Source organism: Podarcis tiliguerta, assembly GCF_965153285.1.
Source record: "Podarcis tiliguerta genome assembly, chromosome: 2".
In the NCBI taxonomy this organism is placed as follows: Eukaryota; Metazoa; Chordata; class Lepidosauria; order Squamata; family Lacertidae; genus Podarcis; species Podarcis tiliguerta.
This window is the reverse complement of record NC_139535.1, coordinates 113,514,622-113,534,929: the sequence shown is the minus strand read 5'-3', so window position 1 is coordinate 113,534,929 and position 20,308 is coordinate 113,514,622. Positions and strand designations below refer to the sequence as shown.

The following is a 20,308-nucleotide window of genomic DNA, read 5'->3' as shown; positions in this document are numbered from 1 at the left end:
CATCCTGGTTCCTTTACCTATTACCTACTGAGAAGCTCCATAAAAAGCAATTGTACCGAAAGGAATTAAAGTGGTGCGTCGCAAGACGAAATTAATTCGTTCTGCGAGTTTTTTCGTAGAGCAAGTTTTTTCGTCTTGCGAAGCACCACGGTGGGGAGGGGTGGGGAGAAGCAGGGCAGCTGCCGCAACCGGTCCTTGGACTCATCCGCGCCTTGTGGACACCGCGCGACGCGGCTGCTGGAGGGTGGCGGGGCTCAGGAGCGCGACTCCGGCTGCAACGCTGGCTGCTGGCAGCAACGGCTCCTGAGGGGAGCGCGCGAGGGCGGTGGGCAGCGGTGCGAGGCAGCCGGAAGGTTGGCCAGAAGGTGGGAGGGAGCCGGAGGAGCGGGGAAGCGAGCGTGCGACCGTCGCCATGACAGGAGAGGCAGGGCTATTTCGTCTAGCAAAGCAAGCCCTTAGAAAAATCTGTCTTGCAAAGCACCTCAGAAAACGAAAAACCCTTTCGTCTAGCGGGTTTTTCGTCTTCCGAGGCATTCGTCTTGCGGGGTACCACTGTATTGTGAAAAATATTCGTGATGGGGGACACACCAAATTTTGTGCTCGCTCAGGTGCCGTATTACCAAGCTCTGCCCCTGTTGTGTGTATAGGGACTTTCAAACCACTTTTTTTTAAAAAAAAAATTATTAAAGTTTTCTTAGTTTACAAAAATACGTGCATTGTCTCTTTTTTCAAGTTGTGTTTTCTACAGATCAGTTTCATTTGTTGTGAGACATTAGTGTTGCATGCAGTACAGTCATACCTTGGAAGTCGAAAGGAATCTGTTCCAGAAGTCCGTTTGACTTCCAAAACGTTCAGAAACCAAGGTGTGGCTTCTGATTGGCTGCAGGAAGCTCCTGCAGCCAATTGGAAGCCGCGTCGGACGTTCGGGTTCCAAAGAATGTTCGCAAACCGCAACGCTCACTTCCGGGTTTGCGGCGATCAGGAGCCAAGAAGTTCGAGTCGCAAGGTGTTCATCAACCAAGGTACGACTGTATTAGGTTGAGAAGAAAATAGGGGGAAATAGGTGAAGGTTGGGTGGGGTGGCAATGCTTCTATTCTTCCGCTTAGTGAATGTGTGGGGCTCTGTGTCAGCATCACTTGTGTGGGTTCTCTTTCTATTCGCTTGTTATATTTCCTTGGTGGTGAGAGAAGTTGGCGTAGCCTAGGGTGTGGTTAGTTGTCCTTGGTTGGCTGTAGTGAGATTTATTATTGTGTGAGAGAGGGTGGATTTTTGGGTCAGGTTAGCCATATTGATTCTTATGCTGTCAGCAGATTCTTGTTGTTGTCTTTACTTGTGGGCCCAATACCATCGCAAATGTGTTGAGTTATTTGGTTAGGGTGGTTGCTGTGTTTATGGGGTCTGGTGTTGTGACCATCCGGTCATCTGCAAAGAGCCCTGATTTATAGGTTCTGCTTTTTATTTCCGCTCCCTTGATGTCTGTGGCTGCTCGGATTTGGATTGCTAGAGGTTCCAGAGCCAAGGTGAATAAGAAGGGAGACAGTGGGCATCCTCGTTTGGTGCCTCTTTGGATTGCTATGGTATTAGAGTCCATACTGTTAGTGCTGCATTTTCCTGAGGCTTGGGAGTAGATTTGTTTGGGAGTTTGTAAGAAGTTGGGACCAAATTTCATGCTAGTTTGTACTGCTAATAGGTATTCCCATTCTAGGCAATCAAAAGCTTTGTGGATGTCTAGGGACACAATTGTCAGTGGGAGTTTAGTTGTGTTCGATAAGATTCAGTAGTTTCCTTATGGGACCTGTTATATTGCGACCAGGGATGAAGCCCATCTGGTCTCGGGCTATTAATTTGTGTAGGAATTTTTTTAGGCAGTTAGCCTAAAAAAATTGATGTGAAGATCTTGTTGTCTAGGTTTATTAATGAGATTGGGTAGTAGGATTCTACTTTGAGGCTGTCTTTGAGTGAGTTTTGGGATAGAGAGTATTTTGGAGGCGGTCCAGGTTTTAGGAATGGTCCCCCCTTTTATGATGTCGTTAAATAGGCAAGTCATGTAAGGCATGAGGGGTTCTTGGAATTTCTTGTAGAATTCTGCTGTAAAGCCTGGGGCTTTGTGTGGTTTCAGGTTTTTGAGGACCACATGTATTTCCTCCAGGGTGATAGGACTGTCCATGAATTCTTGTTCCTCATCAGTTAAGGTTGGCATGGTCTGTCCTGCTAGGACATTTCTGATTTCCTCCTCAGGTGGGTTGTGGAAAGTGTATAGGTTGGAGTAAAATTCTGAGGTTTTCTTTGGGGGAGAATGTTGCTTTGCCGTCTATTTTGGTGGTGCTGTGTATTCTTGTTTTGAGTGATGTTTTCCTACACCTGTTTGCTAATAGTCTGGAGTTTCCCTCTCCATACTCATAGAAGCATTGCTTTGAGTATATAATGTTGATCATTGTTTGGCTGATTTCTAGAGAATCTAGTTACCTCCTTTTTGTTTAAGGTGTCCTTTAGCTCCTGTTTGTTTGTATTGTGATGAGAGGGCCGTGAGGTCTTGTTCTATTTTGCTAATCTTTGAGGATGCGTTGAAGTAGTTCTGGAGAATTTTTGTGAGACTTTCTCTAATTAGTTTATTTGTGTTTAGGATGAGACTGAAGGACCATGATGGGGTGGTTCATGTTTCTTCTCCTATTTCAAGTGTAGCTTCTACTGGGGCGTGGTCTGTGATTTTAATGCTACCTATGTTTGTTGAGTCAACCAAGGGAATCAGACCTTGTGTGAGCAGAATGCTATCTAATTTGGAGACTGTGCCGTGGCGCCCAGACTGGAATGTGTGGCTGGTGTCTCCCGGGTTTTCTTCGCCCCATATGCCATAGAGATATCTTCTTTTTTTTAGCATTTTGTAAGAGTCCCTAATTGTTTGGGGTTTCCTTTGGAAGAAGGTTGCCCATGGGGTTGCAGGGTGGATGTCTTTCAGGGAGATACCTCTCATATTTTAGTGAGGTCACCTCCCAGGATTGCTTCCCTATCGGAGAAGGAGAAGAATTTGTTTAGTGTTTTCTGGATGAACTCTAGTTGTTTCGAGTTTGGGGCAAATATGGAGCTAATTGTCAGTTTAGTTTTGCCATCCGGTGTCCCTTTAGCGAAAATGAATCTGCCTCTTTGGTCATTTAGGACTGTCGTGGCTTTGAAGTTCAGGTCTCTACTGAGTAATATGGCTACTACCCAGGTCTTTCCTAGGCCAGGTGCAACCCATTGTTGACTGAAGCAGAGATCGCTCAGGAGTTTGCTTCTTTTGGGTGGATTGTGTATTTCTTGTAGGAAGGCAATGCGTGGTTTCATGGTGTTCACATACAAGGCGATGCATTTTCTTTTGATAGGGTTTCCCCAGCCCCTCACGTTTAGTGCAATTGCTTTTAAGCTAGCCATTCTGCTTGTCTACTCTATAGGATGATTCCCTGCTGAGAATCAGTGTGGTGTAGTGGTTAAGAGCAGTGGATTCGTAATCTGGTGAACTGGGTTCGATTCCCTGCTCCTCCACATGCAGCTGCTGGGTGACCTTGGGCCAGTCACACTTCTCTGAAGTCTCAGCCTCACTCACCTCACAGAGTGTTGTGGGGGAGGAAGGGAAAGGAGAATGTTAGCCGCTTTGAGACGCCTTCAGGTAGTGATAAAGCGAGATATCAAATCCAAACTCTTCTTCTTCTTCTCCCGGTCTGGGCTGTCCTGTGTCTCTCACCTTATATTGTCTATCAAACCTATTTTGTTGCACTGGGATAAAGTGTGATGGGTGGGGGAAGAGGGGGGTTAGAACTATATTTGGGTTAAAGAGTGGGGGGGTAGATTACAGAAAGTAACCTATATATAGGTGTTTGTTTGGGAAAATGTGGACTGTCTGCTTCCAACCAGTTGATACCGTGTCTCAGCTGGCATGGAGGGCCTTGTTTAAGAACAGGCTGTCCTCTCTGTCGTTTGCGATAGGGAATGGTCATTGAAATGGTGTTAAGTGCCTTTGTGACGCCTGTGTTTGGGTACAAGGTTTATAAGCAATGTTGTCAGTGTTGTTAATAACATTATTGGTTTGTTGGCGTGTTAGGGCAGGGATATGGGTATTGGCACGCTCTGGCGCAACCGTTGTGCTGGTTGTGTGTCGGATTTTAGCCTGTTTGTTGATTGTTTTATTGAGGTTGGGGGTATTGTTTTAGTTTGTATGGGTTTCTTTCTTTGTTATCCTTTTCTTGTACCTACTGATTTCGTTCGTTGCCTTTGTGTGATGATGGAAGAGACCGAGCGGTTGGCGGGTGTGTGTGTCTATTTTTGTGACGGTTCTTTTTGTGCCGCCGGTGGGGTTCTTGGGGTGGGGTGGGGCTGAGATTGTGGGTTGTTGAGATGATTGAGGAGGGGGGAGTGGAGAGGGTGAATTGTTGTCTTCTGAATATTGGGGTGGGGATGGGATTGGGGGGTCTCTATGGAGGGGTTGAGTAGGGGGATAGTGGTGGTGCTGACAATATTAATGGCTTGAGGGGGAGGAGAAAAGGAGGGGGGGTCACCAGTCCGTCAATTTGAAGTGATTTCCCTATGCTTCATTTGGCTGTGGTGGTTGTTGCAGAGTTGTCAGTCTGTGGTATATGGGTTTAGCTGAGGTTGGTTTGTTGCCTTGTGTTGTATGTTTGGTGGGATGGTTCTATGAGCCCAGGCCTGTTTGGGTTTCACCATCAGCCCAGGGGTGAACTGACGATACGCCCTAGAACGCTACTCAACCATCACCTGCAACCGTATTTGTCTCACTGCCTTGATTTTATTTAAAATGGTGGAAGGTTGCCCACCATTAAAGGGTAAAGGTACCCCTGCCCATACGGGCCAGTCTTGACAGACTCTAGGGTTGTGCGCCCATCTCACTCAAGAGGCCAGGGGCCAGCGCTGTCCGAAGACACTTCCGGGTCACGTGGCCAGCGTGACATCGCTGCTCTGGCGAGCCAGAGCCGCACACGGAAACGCTGTTTACCTTCCCGCTAGTAAGCGGTCCCTATTTATCTACTTGCACCCGGGGGTGCTTTCGAACTGCTAGGTTGGCAGGCGCTGGGACCGAACAACGGGAGTGCACCCCGCCGCTGGGATTCGAACCGCCGACCTTTCAATCGGCAAGCCCTAGGTGCTGAGGCTTTAACCCACAGCGCCACCCGCGTTGCCCACCATTACCAGTCTTTGAATCTAGGATCCTCTCCCAACAAGCTCTTGAGAAATGCCCCTTTCCCCTCTTTTTAAATCAAGTGCTGTAGTCTAACGTTGTGGACAGATGGCAAAATTCCTTCGGAGTGAGATAGGTAGCATGTGCCAAGGCCTGCTGTGAAGGCTGAGGAAACTCTGTTCCCTGGGTGGGCTGCTTGCTGGCTCCTTTGAAATTCTCCAGTTTCCTCCCCACGGAGACCTGACAGCTTCCTGCCTCCTCTTTGTTGTTTATCCTATCTGGGTGTTCTGTCTGCAGTGGCTGTGGCCCAAATGCATGTCAAATATGCGCACCCTGTTTCTTGGCAATTCCCCGCCTCCCCAATCCAAGAGGTGTGCTCGTTAGTGGTATATGCTATATGTATATATAATCCAGCTCATAGTTCCTAGTGGTGGGGGAACCTAGTAGTAGCAACACGGTAGAATGATGGGTATAGTTTGTGGGCATGCAGTGCCACCTGCTGGTGACTCCTTAGCATCACAGACACAAGAGTTCCTCGTTCTTCATTTCTATGCGCTGATGGTTTCATGCTAACTTACAGGAGGCGCAGCCCCCCACACGACCGACTTGTGGAATGCATTTTAATAATACAGGGGGCGGGAAAGATTAGGCATGTTTATGGATGATGGATTTGCTGATGGAGGGAGGGTACACCATGGTACTATTCATGGGCTAGTTTATGTGTTTGTATGCAGAATTTGGAAAATACAGCCGTACCTTGGTTCTCGAACGGAATCCGTTCCGGAAGTCTGTTTTACTTCTGAAAACATTCAAAAACCAAGGCACGGCTTCCAGTTGGCTGCAGAAGCTTCCTGCACTCAATCGGAAGCTGTGTCAGATGTTCAGCTTCCAAAAAATGTTCGCAAACCGGAACACTCACTTCCAGGTTTGCGGCATTCGGGAACCAAAATGTACAAGCACCAAGGCGTTCATGAACCAAGGTACAACTGTATGGTTTTCTGGAAAGCATAGCATTGTAGAGTTGGAAGGAACCCAGAGAGTCATCTAGTCCAACCAACCAGCTAAAGCATCCATGATAGATGACCATCCAACCTCAGCTTAAAAACCTCTACCACCTTCCAAGGGAGTCTGTTCCATGGTTGAACAGCCCTTACAGCCAGAAAGTTCTTCTTGATGTTAATTCAGAGTCTCCTTTCTTGTAACTTGAATCCATTGCTTTGAGTCCTATCCTCCAGAGCAGGAGAAAACAAGCTTGCTCCATCTTCAGTGTGACAGCCCTTTGGGTATTTGAAGATGGCTATCCTATCTTCTCTTTTCCATGATAAACATACCCAGCTCCTTCAACCTTTCCTTCTAAGGTTTGGTTTCCTTGATCATCTTGCTTGCCCTCCTCTGCACACTTTCCAGCTTGTCAACATCCTTAAATTGTGGTGCCCGGAATTGGGCACTGTATTCCAGGTGTGGTCTGACCAAGGCATAATAGAGTGTTCTAGTACTTCCCTTGATCTGGACACTATTTTTAATCTTTGTTGGAAGCCGCCCAGAGTGGCTGGGGAAACCCAGCCAGATGGGCGGGGTACAAATAATAATTTATTATTATTATTATACTTCTAGAATAGCACTATCTTTTTTCGCTGCTGCATCACACTGTTGACTCATTCAAAAAAACACACACACACAAATCTCTATATGGTTGCAGAACTCCAAGCTGACGCTGATCAAAGTCTCAGAAACTAAACTAGACATTGAGAAGAGCTAGCTACCTGTTGGAAAAGCATCAAGCTCTTCACTGCTATATGCATGATTCCAAATTGTTCCCAGCCTGGGGTTTCTACAACCTTAATTAACTGTTTAGGGTCAGGGGACATGGCCTGAAGCAAACAGAGATGGTGACATCCAAGGGCAGCTCTGGCCAGACTTGTCACTTGTCGTTATAGCACCAGAGTGAATCCTTTTGGCCACTTTATGTCACCTAATCTACAGACTGGGTAGCTGCACTGCCATGATCTATCCATCCTTTCTGTAGTCTTGGTGCTAAAGCACAGCAGTTAACAGGCGGGTAGCTCCTTCTTCCAGCAAACTGCCCCCAGTAGACTGGAGAGAAAGGTGCCTTTATCTTGCTTTGAGTGAGCTGGTGCCTTACAAATACACAAACTGTCTATACATTTTACTGATGTTTAGCGATGGTTTGATCTTGTCAATGTCAGGGTAACCTTGGTGTTCTTTTGTCTTTTCTAAGAAATCTTACTATTACAGAATTGCAGAATTGGAAGGGACCTCAAGGGTTGTCTAGACCAACCCCCTGCAATGCACAAATCTCAACAATCAGTCTCCCATCCAATTTGAAACCAGGCTGGACCCTGCTTTGCTTTTCAAATGTGCCAGCAGCTTTATTGCTGCACCACTAGGAGGATAAACCACAAGGGAGATAGAAGTTGAACAACAACTTGTAACTTGCTAATGAAGTGCTTTTTCAACACCTTATTTTAATTTTTTAAAACAAAATCTCACTTTACCAAATCTAGGGCTGCTTCTTCTTCTTTGGCAATCACTCATAGCCAAGTAAGATTGACCCAGTATGTGACTGTGGAGGCCAATTCTGGATCCACACGTCCTTCCACAGTGGGGACAGTGGTTTCCGGGCAGGAGTTGATCAGAGCAATCATGGCTATGAGCTGTGATGGCTAGGCTCCACCTCCACAGTCAGAAGCAGCAATGATTCTGAACACCAGTTGCTGGAAACTACAGGGGAGGTGAGTGCAATTGCACACAGGTCCTGCTTGCAAGTTTCCCATAGGCATATGGCTGGCCACTAAGAGAACAGGATGCTGGACTAGGTAGACCTCTCTTTATATGTTCTTATGTACTGTACAGTCATGGGACGCGGGTGGTGCTGTGGGTTAAACCACAGAGCCTAGGACTTGCCGATCAGAAGGTCGGCGGTTCGAATCCCCGCGACGGGGCGAGCTCCCGTTGCTAGGTCCCTGCTCTTGCCAACCTAGCAGTTCGAAAGCACGTCAAAGTGCAAGTAGATAAATAGGTACCGCTCTGGCAGGAAGGTAAACGGCGTGCGCTGCTCTGGTTCGCCAGAAGCGGCTTAGTCATGCTGGCCACATGACCCAGAAGCTGTACGCCAGCTCCCTCGGCCAATAAAGCGAGATGAGCGCCACAACCCCAGAGTCGGTCACAACTGGACCTAATGGTCAGGGGTCCCTTTACCTTTACCTTACCGTACAGTCATACCTCATGTTACGTTTGCTTCAGGTTGTGCGTTTTCAGGTTGCGTCCCAGAAATACCGGAAAGGGTTACTTCTGGGTTTTGCCGCTCGCGCATGCGCAGATGCGCAAAATGACGTCACGCGCATGTGCAGAAGTGGCGAATCGCGACCCACGCGCGCAGACGCGGGTTGCGTTCTTTTCAGGTTGCGAACGGGCCTCCGGAACGGATCCCGTTCACAACCAGAGCTCCCACTGTAATCCAAAAGGAACTGACGGCTGGTGAACTTGCAATTCTAGAGTGTAGCTGGTCACAACCCAGGAGGGAGAGAGGGGTGGCATTTTACTGTCTTCCCCTTCCTGCTTTCCAGTCTAGGTTGGGCAAAGAGTCATGTTTTTATTTGGCACAGATGCATGTGGATTTGGTGGGGATTCCAAATTTGGGGGTGCAATTCCGTGTTTCCAGCAATCACCCAGCTAAGCTGTGATAGTCAGGGGCAGCTGAAGCAAAGCCCTCAGCAGTGTGGAACTTAAGGTGATGTGGCTGCGAATGAGACATTACTATTTTCATATCTACTTTTGTTGGGAGTTGGTGAAACCTTTATTATTGGTCTTACATGACAGCTTCACTAATCAGCGTAGGCAGAGAGGTGATAATAATATAATAATAATTTATTTATACCCCACCCATCTGGCTAGGTTTCCCCAGCTACTCTAGGCGGCTCCCAACAGAATATTAAAAACACAACAAAACATCAAACATTAAAAACTTCCCCAAACAGGGCTGCCTTCAGGTGTCTTCTAAAAGTCAGATATTTTATTTCCTTGACAACTGATGGGAGGGTGTTCCACAGGGTGGGCGCCACTGTGGTGAGCCAGTGTGGTGTAGTGGTTAAGAGCGGTAGTCTCGTAATCTGGGGAACCGGGTTCGCGTCTCCGCTCCTCCACATGCAGCTGCTGGGTGACCTTGGGCCAGTCACACTTCTCTGAAGTCTCTCAGCCCCACTCACCTCACAGAGTGTTTGTTGTGGGGGAGGAAGGGAAAGGAGAATGTTAGCCGCTTTGAGACTCCTTAAAGGGAGTGAAAGGCGGGATATCAAATCCAAACTCTTCCTCTTCTTCTTCTTCTTCTACCGAGAAGGCCCTCTGCCTGGTTCCTTGTAATGTTACTTCTCACAGTGAGGGAACTGCCAGAAGGTCCTTGGAGCTGGATCTCACTGTCCGGACTGAGCTGATGGGGCTGTTTAGAACCAATTTCCTTGATGCTTTGCACAACTCTTGGGTTTGGGTCCATTTGTGCTGATATTCTCACTGCTTCCTCTTCCTCTTCCTCCTCCTTCATCTCCCGTTTCAGCAACTTCTCTTGGACTCTGTGCCACAGCCGACATCCTCCTCAGTCCTGCAACCTTTTGTCCCTGTGGTACTTTATATTACCGTATTTTTCGCTCTATAACACGCACCAGACCATAACACGCACGTAGTTTTTAGAGGAGGAAAACAAGAAAAAAAATATTCTAAACGAAATAGTGGATATATGATTTTTGTGGTTCATGCTGTGGCCACAGACATGTGATCTGACTGAGTTTGGAGTAGCCTAATGCAAAAATCCTGAGGATCCATGTGGATCCATGCTTTGTTACCACGGAGGAGGGAAGGAAGGGGAACCATGGATCCTCTGCTCACGACTGCAGCAGATTCCCCCCGCCACCCGTAGGCATTCGCTCCATAACACACACAGACATTTGCCCTTACTTTCTAGGAGGAAAAAAGTGAGTGTTATGGTGCAAAAAATACGGTACCTGTGACAGGTGCCGTGTTGAGCCAGGCCTCCTCAGGTATAACTTGCAGCCTCTTGGTAAAGCAGGTGTCAATGGGCATTAATATCTTTGTCCATGGCTAGCAAAACCAGAATAAATTAGGTGAAAATGGCCACCATTGCTCAATAAAGTATGCAGAATAAGAGCAAGCACATTAACTCCATCCATGTGTTAAAACCATAACAAATTGCAGAATTTGAGTCTTATATTGGTGATGGATTTTAATGTTTTTAGCATAGAGGAGGTACAGTTCTGACACTGGACGCCAGCTGGGCTGCACTGATGCAACAGTAGTCCTTTGTAGGCGCACAAGGAAAGACAAAGGCAGTTCATCTGGGGCCACTTTGTTCGTTGCAAGCAGAACAAACGATAGCAAGGCCCCCATGGACCCATAGAATATGATAAGATGTTCTGGGCCCAGAGTCTCCCAGGGAAGCAAAACAGACGAGAGGGGAGGGGGAAGAAGGGTCCCTTAGCTTGGCAGGAGAACACATAATTTGTATGTTCTGGGAGAAATCTTGGGATGATCTCTAGTTGTGGGGTCTGCAGATTGCAGGGCCAGACGGTTACTTCTTCTAGTAAAGTAAAGCGACCCCTGACCATTAGGTCTAGTTGCAGACAACTCTGGGGTTGCGGAGCTCATCTCGCTTTATTGGCCAAGGAAGCCGGCGTACAGCTTCCGGGTCATGTGACCAGCATGACTAAGCCGCTTCTGGCGAACCAGACCAGCGCACGGAAACGCCGTTTCCCTTCCCACCGGAGTGGTACCTATTTATCTACTTGCAGTTTGACGTGCTTTCGAACTGCTAGGTTGGCAGGAGCAGGGACTGAGCAACAGGAGCTCACCCCGTCATTGCGGGGATTCGAACCGCCGACCTTCTGATCGGCAAGTCCTAGGCTCTGTGGTTTAACCCACAGAGCCACCCACTCAGGTAGCTCCAAGTACCTGAGACCAGTTGCTAGAACTGGAGCTGAGAAAGCTGGAGCCAGAAATGCAGATGTCAGAGAGATAAACAACTACCTGACATTTAGAAGACATCTGAAGGCAGCCCTGTTCAGGGAAGTTTTTAACGTGTGACAAATAATAAATTACAATTACAGTGGGCAGAAGATGCTGCTCTTGTTGACAGAAGAAATCAGGTTCCATGAATTTATGCTAGGCCTGGACAATGCCGAGGCTTCAGGTTGCCTGCTAGTTGCTGGGGCAATATGGAACGTCCTGTTTCCTTTGTGTGCTATCTCCTGTCTGGCCTGACCCCAGACTGTGCTGATGGTAGAAGCCAAAGTGTTCTGTGAGGGTGGGTTCTGGGGGAACGCCCGCAGCAAATTGAAACCTCCTCAGGCAGCAGCCATTTTGAGTTCAGCCACTGTCTGTCGCAAGAGTGTCTTAGGTGAAATCTACACACATGCTGTGAAAATGCTTTTTAAAAAAGGTTTTGAAAAATATGTTGGATTTGCCATAGCTCACCATCGCCATCTAATGTCACATTTGTATATTGCACTTTGCAAAACACTTAAAACGTTTTATTTGCGGTTGTATAGCTGAGTCCATAGCTGTCGCTTTTGTTGCGCAGTTCACTCTTCGGTGGCATCATTTTGTAAAGTTTGCAGTAGCTAAATGTCGCCCACACAGTTTGGGAGAGCAGATTTGGCTAAGGTCCGGTTGCATGAGATTCCCAGTTCATTTCTCTAGGATGCTGGCAGCCACTCTCCAAGGTTTGAGGCAGAAGTCTGTTTCATCCCTACCTGGAGATGCCTTCTGCATGCAAGGCAGCTACTGTACCTCAGAGCCAGGGCCCTTCTCCTAGCAGATTCCTGTTAATTGGACGTTGGTACTCAAAGCAGTGGGACACGGGTGGCACTGTGGGTTAAACCACAGAGCCTAGGACTTGCCGATCAGAAGGTCAGCGGTTCGAATTCCCGCAACGGGGTGAGCTCCCGTTGCTCGGTCCCAGCTCCTGCCAACCGAAAGCACGTCAAAGTGCAAGTAAATAAATAGGTACAGCTCCGGGGGGAAGGTAAACAACGTTTCCATGCGCTGCTCTGGTTTGCCAGAAGCGGCTTAGTCATGCCGGCCACATGACCCCGAAGCTGTACGCCGGCTCCCTCGGCCAGTAAAGCGAGATGAGCGTCGCAACCCCAGAGTCGGCCACGACTGGACCTAATGGTCAGGGGTCCCTTTACCTTACTCAAAGCACCACGGACCTTTCTGTCCCTCATGGTTTGGAGAACTTGCATGTCACTTTTTTGGGCCAATCAAAAAATGTTCCAGCAAAGAAGCTTTCCTCCTTCATGGGCCACCCCCAGGGTCTCCAGAAGGAGGCAGGCCGGAGACCTAATTCACAAACACTTACCCTGCATGAAGATTTGCCTGCTCCTGTGTTTTGGCCCTGGACGAGTGCCGTTGAGATCTAACCAAGTTCTTTTTGTCCTTCCCTTCTCAGTCTTGGTGTCCAAATCCTCCCCGAAGAAGCCTCGTGGCCGGAACATCTTCAAGGCTTTCTTCTGTTGCCTTCGCGCACAGAATGTCGGGCAGTCGGGCTTTGGTGGGGATCATGGCCCACACAAGGAGGAGACCAGCACCATTGCCAAGGTGAGTGGAGGCTGACGCGGCGATCGCTGAATTACACCCAGAGAGTATATAACAGGCAGTGCTAGTTGTATCTGAGCTTCTGTTCTCTAGCAGCTTTCTGTATTCTAGCTATCCAGGTTTAGGGTGTGCCCCATTAGGATATCAACTCTGTCCTAGTCCTCCAGCTACCCAAACCCTGAAATTGTCCCTGTCTCTGTTTAAATGATCTCTCTCGCTTGACACTTCCTCTCACCAGCATTTTTAACTTTTTAAACTCCCGGCTGACCAGAGTTCACAAGATACCTTTGTTAGCCTCTGTTTATATCTGGCTGGCTCTCTCCCAATCAAAAATGGCTTTCAGGAGGGAGCAGTTACTTTGGATCGGAAGCAAGTGCTTCTACGGCCATTTCACACATTGCAGAAGTGCCGTGTGGGAAATAGCATAAACCCCACACGCAGAGCATGATCCATGACTATTGTGAATATCAGTATTTCACTGCTTGCTAATGAGCTGGGACGCCATGGCTAGTCTCTGTGGGAAGACATATAAGTGGGCTTCAGCCTATTTTCTATCCAGGGAAGGAAAACTCTTGTACAGTGGTACCTTGGTTCTCAAACTTAATCCGTTTCGGAAGTCTGTTCCAAAACCAAAGCGTTCCAAAACCAAGGCGTGCTTTCCCATAGAAAGTAATGCAAAGCGGATTAATCCGTTCCAGACTTTTAAAAACAACCCCTAAAACGGCAATTTAACATGAATTTTACTATCTAACGAGACCATTGATCCATAAATTGAAAGCAATAATCAATATACTGTACTATAAAATAAATAAGACAGTATTGTACATGATAAAAATTAAAATTATTTTTTTTCTTACCTGCACTGATGATAGTCATTGTTTTGAGGGGGGGCTTTTATCCATTTCCGCAATAACACAATCAATCAATCAGTAGCTGAAATGGGTTCCATGCAGTCACAAAAACAAATTAAACAAAAAAGCCTCAAAAACGCGAAATAAATAGCAAAAACAAAAGTGCCAAACTTAATCCATTCCGGAAGTCCGTTTGACTTTTGAAATGTTTGAAAACCAAGGCGCAGCTTCTGATTGGTGCAGGTGCCCCGGAAACAATAACTGACAGCTGCGTCAGATGTTTGGCTTCCGAAAAACTTTTGAAAACTGGAACACTTACTTCCGGGTTTTTGATGTTTGGGAACCAAGGTGTTTGAGTATCGCAGCGTTTGAAAACCAAGGTAGATGCTGCTGGTCTCATAGCCCCATCCTTCCTCAAAACATATGCATTTGACCGCATTGTTGCCGCCACCCCATCTATAGATATCCTCCTCCACTTTTAAAAAAGAAATATATATGAAGCTATATATGGTAAAAGGGACACGGGTGGCACTGTGGTCTAAGCCACAGAGCCTAAGACTTGTCGATCAGAAGGTTGGCGGTTCGAATCCCTGCGACGGGGTGAGCTCCCATTGCTCGGTCCCTGCTCCTGCCAACCTAGCCGTTCAAAAGCATGTCAAAGTGCAAGTAGATAAATAGGTACTGCTCTGGTGGGAAGGTAAATGGCATTTTCGTGTGCTACTCTGGTTCGCCAGAAGCGGCTTGGTCCTGCTGGCCACATGACCCGGAAGCTGTATGCTGGCTCCCTCGGCCAATAAAGCGAGATGAGCGCCACAACCCCAGAGTCGGTCACGACTGGACCTAATGGTCAGGGGTCCCTTTACCCTTTTTACATATGGTAAAGAAAACTACTGCTAATCACATATATAGAGTGCTCATCCTCTCAGCACTGAATTTCTGCAGCCTGTCCCCCCCACACTTTAGAGTTAAGGAGCTGAGGCTTCCTTCTGGGTCCGTTAGCAGGGCTCCCACACTGTTCTCAGTCAAGAAACCTTTTCTTTGAAGACTTGATCCTCCACCAGCCTCCATCACAGTCCAAGCTTTTGAGGCTTGTAGGATCACTTTGTGTCAACCTGAACCTACTCGTCCATTACCACCACTCTTTCATTCTAGGTAGAAAATGCAGCCTTTAGGATTCTGCTCCTTAAAACCTTAGTGGGTAAATTCAGAGGCTTTCTGAGATCCCTGATAGTAGTATTACACAGCCTTGCCTTTCTCATGATACCTACATCTCTGCTTTCCTCTTTCCCCTCCCCTTTTAGTCTGATCTGTTGCAGTGTCTTCAATACCAGTTTTACCAGGTATGTCTTTGTTCCAAAGCCAAGGGAGATCGGCATCTCCTCTTTAGCCAGGACTGTGTTTACCTTGTGCGCAAGAGTGCAAAAAAACATTCTCCACTGAGATGAAGCTGCGTTTCGATTCTGACATCAGAATAAATGCAAGCAAATCTCCTCGTCATTTGGTTGCATTACATACCTTTTCCTGCTAGCCATGGGAAGTGGACAAGGAGATATAATCAAAGCTCCACATTCTGACCTCTGCAAGTTCTGCTTTTCATACTCCACACCAACCCTTTGCCCTGCTCTTTCCAGGAAAAGGTCTGTGCTTTAGGAGCTCCATGTCTGAGCTGGGGGTTTTTGCCAGCTCCTTAGTGCTCTTTAGGGATGTGGGTGGCGCTGTGGGTTAAACCACAGAGCCTAGGACTTGCCGATCAGAAGGTCGGCGGTTCGAATCCCTGCGACGGGGTGAGCTCCCGTTGTTCGGTCCCTGCTCCTGCCAACCTAGCCGTTCGAAAGCACGTCAAAGTGCAAGTAGATAAATAGGTACCGTTCCGGCGGGAAGGTAAACAGCATTTCCGTGCGCTGCTCTGGCTCGCCAGAAGCGGCTTAGTCATGCTGGCCACATGACCCGGAAGCTGTACGCCGGCTCCCTCAGCCAATAAAGCAAGATGAGCGCCACAACCCCAGAGTCGGCCACGACTGGACCTAAAGGTCAGGGGTCCCTCCTTTAGTGCTCTTTAACACTCAACTGGAGCAAATGTCAGTTCCGCAGATGGTTGTTTGGTCTGATTGAGCTTTAAAGAGCGGGTTTTCACAGGGAAAGCTTCTGAGTCTTAAAACAAGTAGTGCTGGCTGGTGTCAATTAGGACTGGTAAGGTGGATGACAGGGAGACTTAACTTTAGGTGGAGCCGCATCCAATGACAGGCAGAGCCACCCCCTGACTGGTTGTAAGCAAGGACAGCCCGAGGTTAATGGGGCAGTGCCCCATTCGCCATAATGGACCAGCCTCAGCTGAGGACAGAGTGGAAACCTGTGATCCTTCAGACCTTGTTGGACTCCAGTTCCCATCCCAGTGGTCAGGGATGATTGGAGCAGTAGTTCAGCAATATCTGGAGGGCCATAGGCTCCACACCCCTGCTCTAGTAGCCTTTGCCCATATTTGCCCCAGTCCAGGCAAAGCCAGTCACCCCTAAGTCCTTTTGAAGCCAATGGAGCAAGTTTGTCACAACTAATACAAATCCCACTGTTTTCAACGTTGCAGCGTTTGAGTGAGACTTAATTGCAAGTAACTTAATCTTGATTGTTCTAGGCTAGATAATCTCCACAGTAACAAGGGCCAGAAATGTTCTTGAGTGAAAGAAGGAAAGAAAGAGAAAAACAGAGTGGTTTTTAAAATTGCCTTCCACATACATGCCTCCAGGCGACGTACGAAATATGCCAAAAGATGCTCTAGATACCAAATTCCACTTCTGCATGGGCGCGCAATGTACACACAGTCCTCCGTACATACGTGTGCGCGTGTGTGCATGTGGGTATTTGTGTTTGTGAGTGTGGGAGAAAAGAGACCTTCACTTACTAAGCAAATTTCTTTCCCTGCCCCGCTGCTATCGAGAGAGGTATCGGTCGCAGACCTCATTCGTACAAAGAGCCAGACTTCTTATGGGGGCAGCAGGAGAAGCGGTCACATGGTTGAATGTTTTGCAATGGGCGGGGAGGGGGGACTTCTACACGCACCAGACAAGCACATCTGGGAGAAAGCTGGCCTGCAACTCTTCTTGACAGCTCTCTTCCTGTGTGAAGGGGCTAATGGCCTTATTGCAGCGCAGTTTTCACAAACAGACAAGAGTGCTTCTGAATGCAAACTACTGCCTCCTCCTCACTGTAACGCCTCTGCAACGTCAGCCATGTGGAGATTGCTATAAGTAGTTCCCTCTGGTGGGTGCCTCCACATGGAAAGAGCTTCTTTAAAATAATAATAATAATATTTATTAGAAGTCTCGAAGTTACACAAAAAAGAAAAAAGAGGAGAAAAAAGAAACAGAGAGAAGAATAAAAAATTACGTAAAAAGGAAGCAAAGAAAGACACAATACATCAAAACACACAAAAATAGAGAAACACAAAAACAATTAAAAACACCTCCAATATTTATCCTTATCTTTCCTTAACTTATTTCCTCGACCTCCTCACACCTCCCATTTTTGTATTCCAGTTATTAATTATATCAGCAAATCCTTTCTGTCTTTCACTGCTTTCTATCGTTTAGTTATCTTAATTTATTTTAACCTTATCTTACCATCAAAACAGTGGCGTAGCGTGGGGGGTGCAGGGGGGGCCAGCCGCACCGGCCGCAACATCAGGGGGTTAGGGTTAGGGGGCACAAATCCACGGGTTAGGGGGTGCAAATTACTTGCCTTGCCCCGGGTGCTGACAACCCACGCTACGCCACTGCATCAAAACCTTGAAATTTATTTATACTTAACTCTTTATAGTATTTCTACTAAAGTCATGTAATTTCATTCCAACATTTCCTAACATTCATTAATTATACAATATTTCTCAAAATAAATTTTTATATATTTTTTTCCAATCTTTTTCCACCGTCTCTTCTCCCTGGTCTCGGATTCTGTCAGTCCTTTCTATCAATCTATATGGCCCATCAACCTGGTGATCTTCTGTCCGAGGCATGGAAAGAGCTTCAGGCACGACAATCTTGCCACGCAGTCTAGACATTTTCCCCCACGATACCAATAACTTCCAAGGGCAAACAAAAATAAAAATGCACCATTGTGGAGAATATTGCTCGCCCTAACGCAGGCATAGGCAAACTCCGGCCCTCCAGATGTTTGGGACTACAATTCCCATCATCCCTAGCTAACAGGACCAGTGGTCAAGGATGATGGGAATTGTAGTCCCAAACATCTGGAGGGGGGGAGAGTTTGCCTATGCCTGCCCTACCGGCATGGTAGGCTTTTGGAAGGGAATGGGATCCCTAGCCACCTGTTGGCTATTTTTATTTATTCAATTTTTGAATTTGGAACATGGTTGGCTTTCATTGGGCTCGACCTGGTGCGTGCATTTCTGAGGTGCTCAACTCCTTTTGCAGTGGGGTTCGTTTTTGAAAAATCATACTTCCCTATCAAGAAAGGTCTGTTCAAAGCAAGAGGTAGCCTCAGCAGTGCTGATGTACTGCAGAAATAGGGAACATGTGGCTCTCCAGATGTTGTCGGGTGCACCTCTCATTATTCTTGACCATTTGCCATGTTGGCTAATGGGAGCCTGAGTCCAGCAAGATGTGGGGAGCAACAGGGTCCCCACTGGGCGTAGGACCAATTTCTATAAAAATGTCTCCTGGCGCAAAATTGAAGTGATGAAGCTGCAAAACAAGGACTTTTTACCTCAGTTAGAACAAAAGAGGAGTTAGTACAGTGGTACCTTGGTTCTCAAACTTAATCCGTTCCGGAAGTCCGTTCCAAAACCAAAGCGTTCCAAAACCAAGGCGCACTTTCCCATAGAGAGTAATGCAAAATGGATTAATCCGTTCCAGACTTTTAAAAACAGTCCCTAAAACAGCAATTTAACATGAATTTTACTATCTAATGAGACCTTTGATCCATAAAATGAAAGCAATAAACAATCACACAGTCACACTACCAATTAATCAGTAGCTGAACTGGGTTCCACACAGACACAAAAACAAAACAAAAAAGCCACAAAAATGCAAAATAGAAAGCAAAAACTGACAGACCTCAGCGTAACACTCAAAATGGAAGAGTGGCACTCAAATTGGAAGTGTAACGCTCAAAACAGAGCATGTTTGGCTTCCGGAAAAAAATTCACAAACCGGAACACTTACTTCTGGGTTTGCAGTGTTTGAGTTCCAAGTTGTTTGAGTACCAAGGCATTTGAGAACCAAGGTACCACAGTATTATTATTAATAATAATAACAATATTTTTTATTTATACCCCACCCTCCCCAGCCAAGGCCAGGCTCAGGGCAGCTAACAAGCAATAATTAAAATAATTTGAATGAATACAACTTAAAAACAAAATTAAAATACAACATTAAAATATTGAAACATTAAAATATTAAAATGTAGCCTCATCGCAGGAGGAGAAAGGAAAAGAAAAAAGAAAGACGGGGAGGGAATCAAACTGGCTCCAAGCCAAAGGCCAGGTGGAACAACTCTGTCTTACAGGCCCTGCGGAAAGAAATCAGATCCTGCAGGGCCCTGGTCTCATGAGGCAGAGCGTTCCATCAGGCCAGAGCCAGAGCTGAAAAGGCCCTGGCTCTGGTTGAAGCTAATCTAACTTCTTTAGGGCCTGGGACCACTAGGGTGTTGCTATTTATGGACCTTGAGGCTCTCCGTGGGGCATACCAGGAGAGGCGGTCCCGTAGGTACGAGGGTCCTAGGCTATGAAGGACTTTAAAGGTCAAAAGCAGCACCTTAAATCTGACCCTGTACTCCACCGGGAGCCAGTGCAGCTTGTAAAGTGCAGCTGGGTGAATATGCTCCCATGGCAGAGACCCCGTGGGGAGCCTCGCTGCAGCATTCTGCACCCGCTGGAGTTTCTGGGACAGCTTCAAGGGCAGCCCCGCGTAGAGCGAATTACAGTAGTCAAGCCTGGAGGTGACTGTCGCATGGATCACTGTGGCCAGGATTGAGATTTTGGTTGTTGTTAAAATTTGCAAAGTAAGGGGAGTGCAAAGTTGGGACGACGCCAACTCATCCCACCTTTTCATATGTAGGCTGGTGGGTCTTCTGGAAAGAAATATTAGGACCACAGTACAGTACAGAGATTGTTAAATATGTCAACTGGGGCTGCTTCCAGGAAGGTGTTCATTGTAGGATTGATGCTTTGTTATGCATGCAAGTTTTTTGCAGCGTTGACATGTCAGTGAAATAAAAATGCCAGCCCCATATTCTCCTCCCACCCGAAGCTCACACACATTATCAGGAAAGCTTCAAGAATGTCGTGCCATGAGGTCTAGCGATGGCCATTAGCTCAAGTGACTTTTGACGATAACCCGTTTCTTCATTTGGGGTCATAGCTGATCAAATGCTCTCGTCCACAGGCCTCTTGCACCTTTAATGGTTGTATGGAAGAGCAAATAATTCTCAAATCCCTTTCTTCTGTGCAATGATTGAAGAGTCACAGAAGCCTTATTCTCTGTTGCTGCTGGTCAACCTACAAAGCGACGCAAAGCACACATACACACACTAACCCAAATGACACTTCCCTTTATTCTGATCTGCACCATTTCAAACTCTGAACTTTCTTACCAGAGGTTGCCAGTTGCTCTGTAGTCTTAAAACCTTCCTTTAAAAAATAAAAATTGAGAGTTC

The 20,308-nt window shown here is 46.9% G+C and overlaps 1 protein-coding gene across 2 annotated transcripts in view; it reads left to right on the top strand.

Moving 5' to 3' along the window:
- The window catches only part of CTDSP2 (CTD small phosphatase 2), a 74,785-nt gene that overhangs the window by 42,928 nt on the left and 11,549 nt on the right, over positions 1–20,308 (top strand). Inside the window, exons 2-3 of one of the 2 annotated variants that reach the window (XM_083428006.1) lie at positions 12,646–12,794; positions 14,944–14,982. In XM_083428006.1, the coding sequence (XP_083284132.1) occupies positions 12,646–12,794; positions 14,944–14,982 (188 nt within the window). The remainder of the gene's footprint in view (positions 1–12,645; positions 12,795–14,943; positions 14,983–20,308) is intronic. The other variant, XM_083428007.1, reaches the window with a different exon arrangement.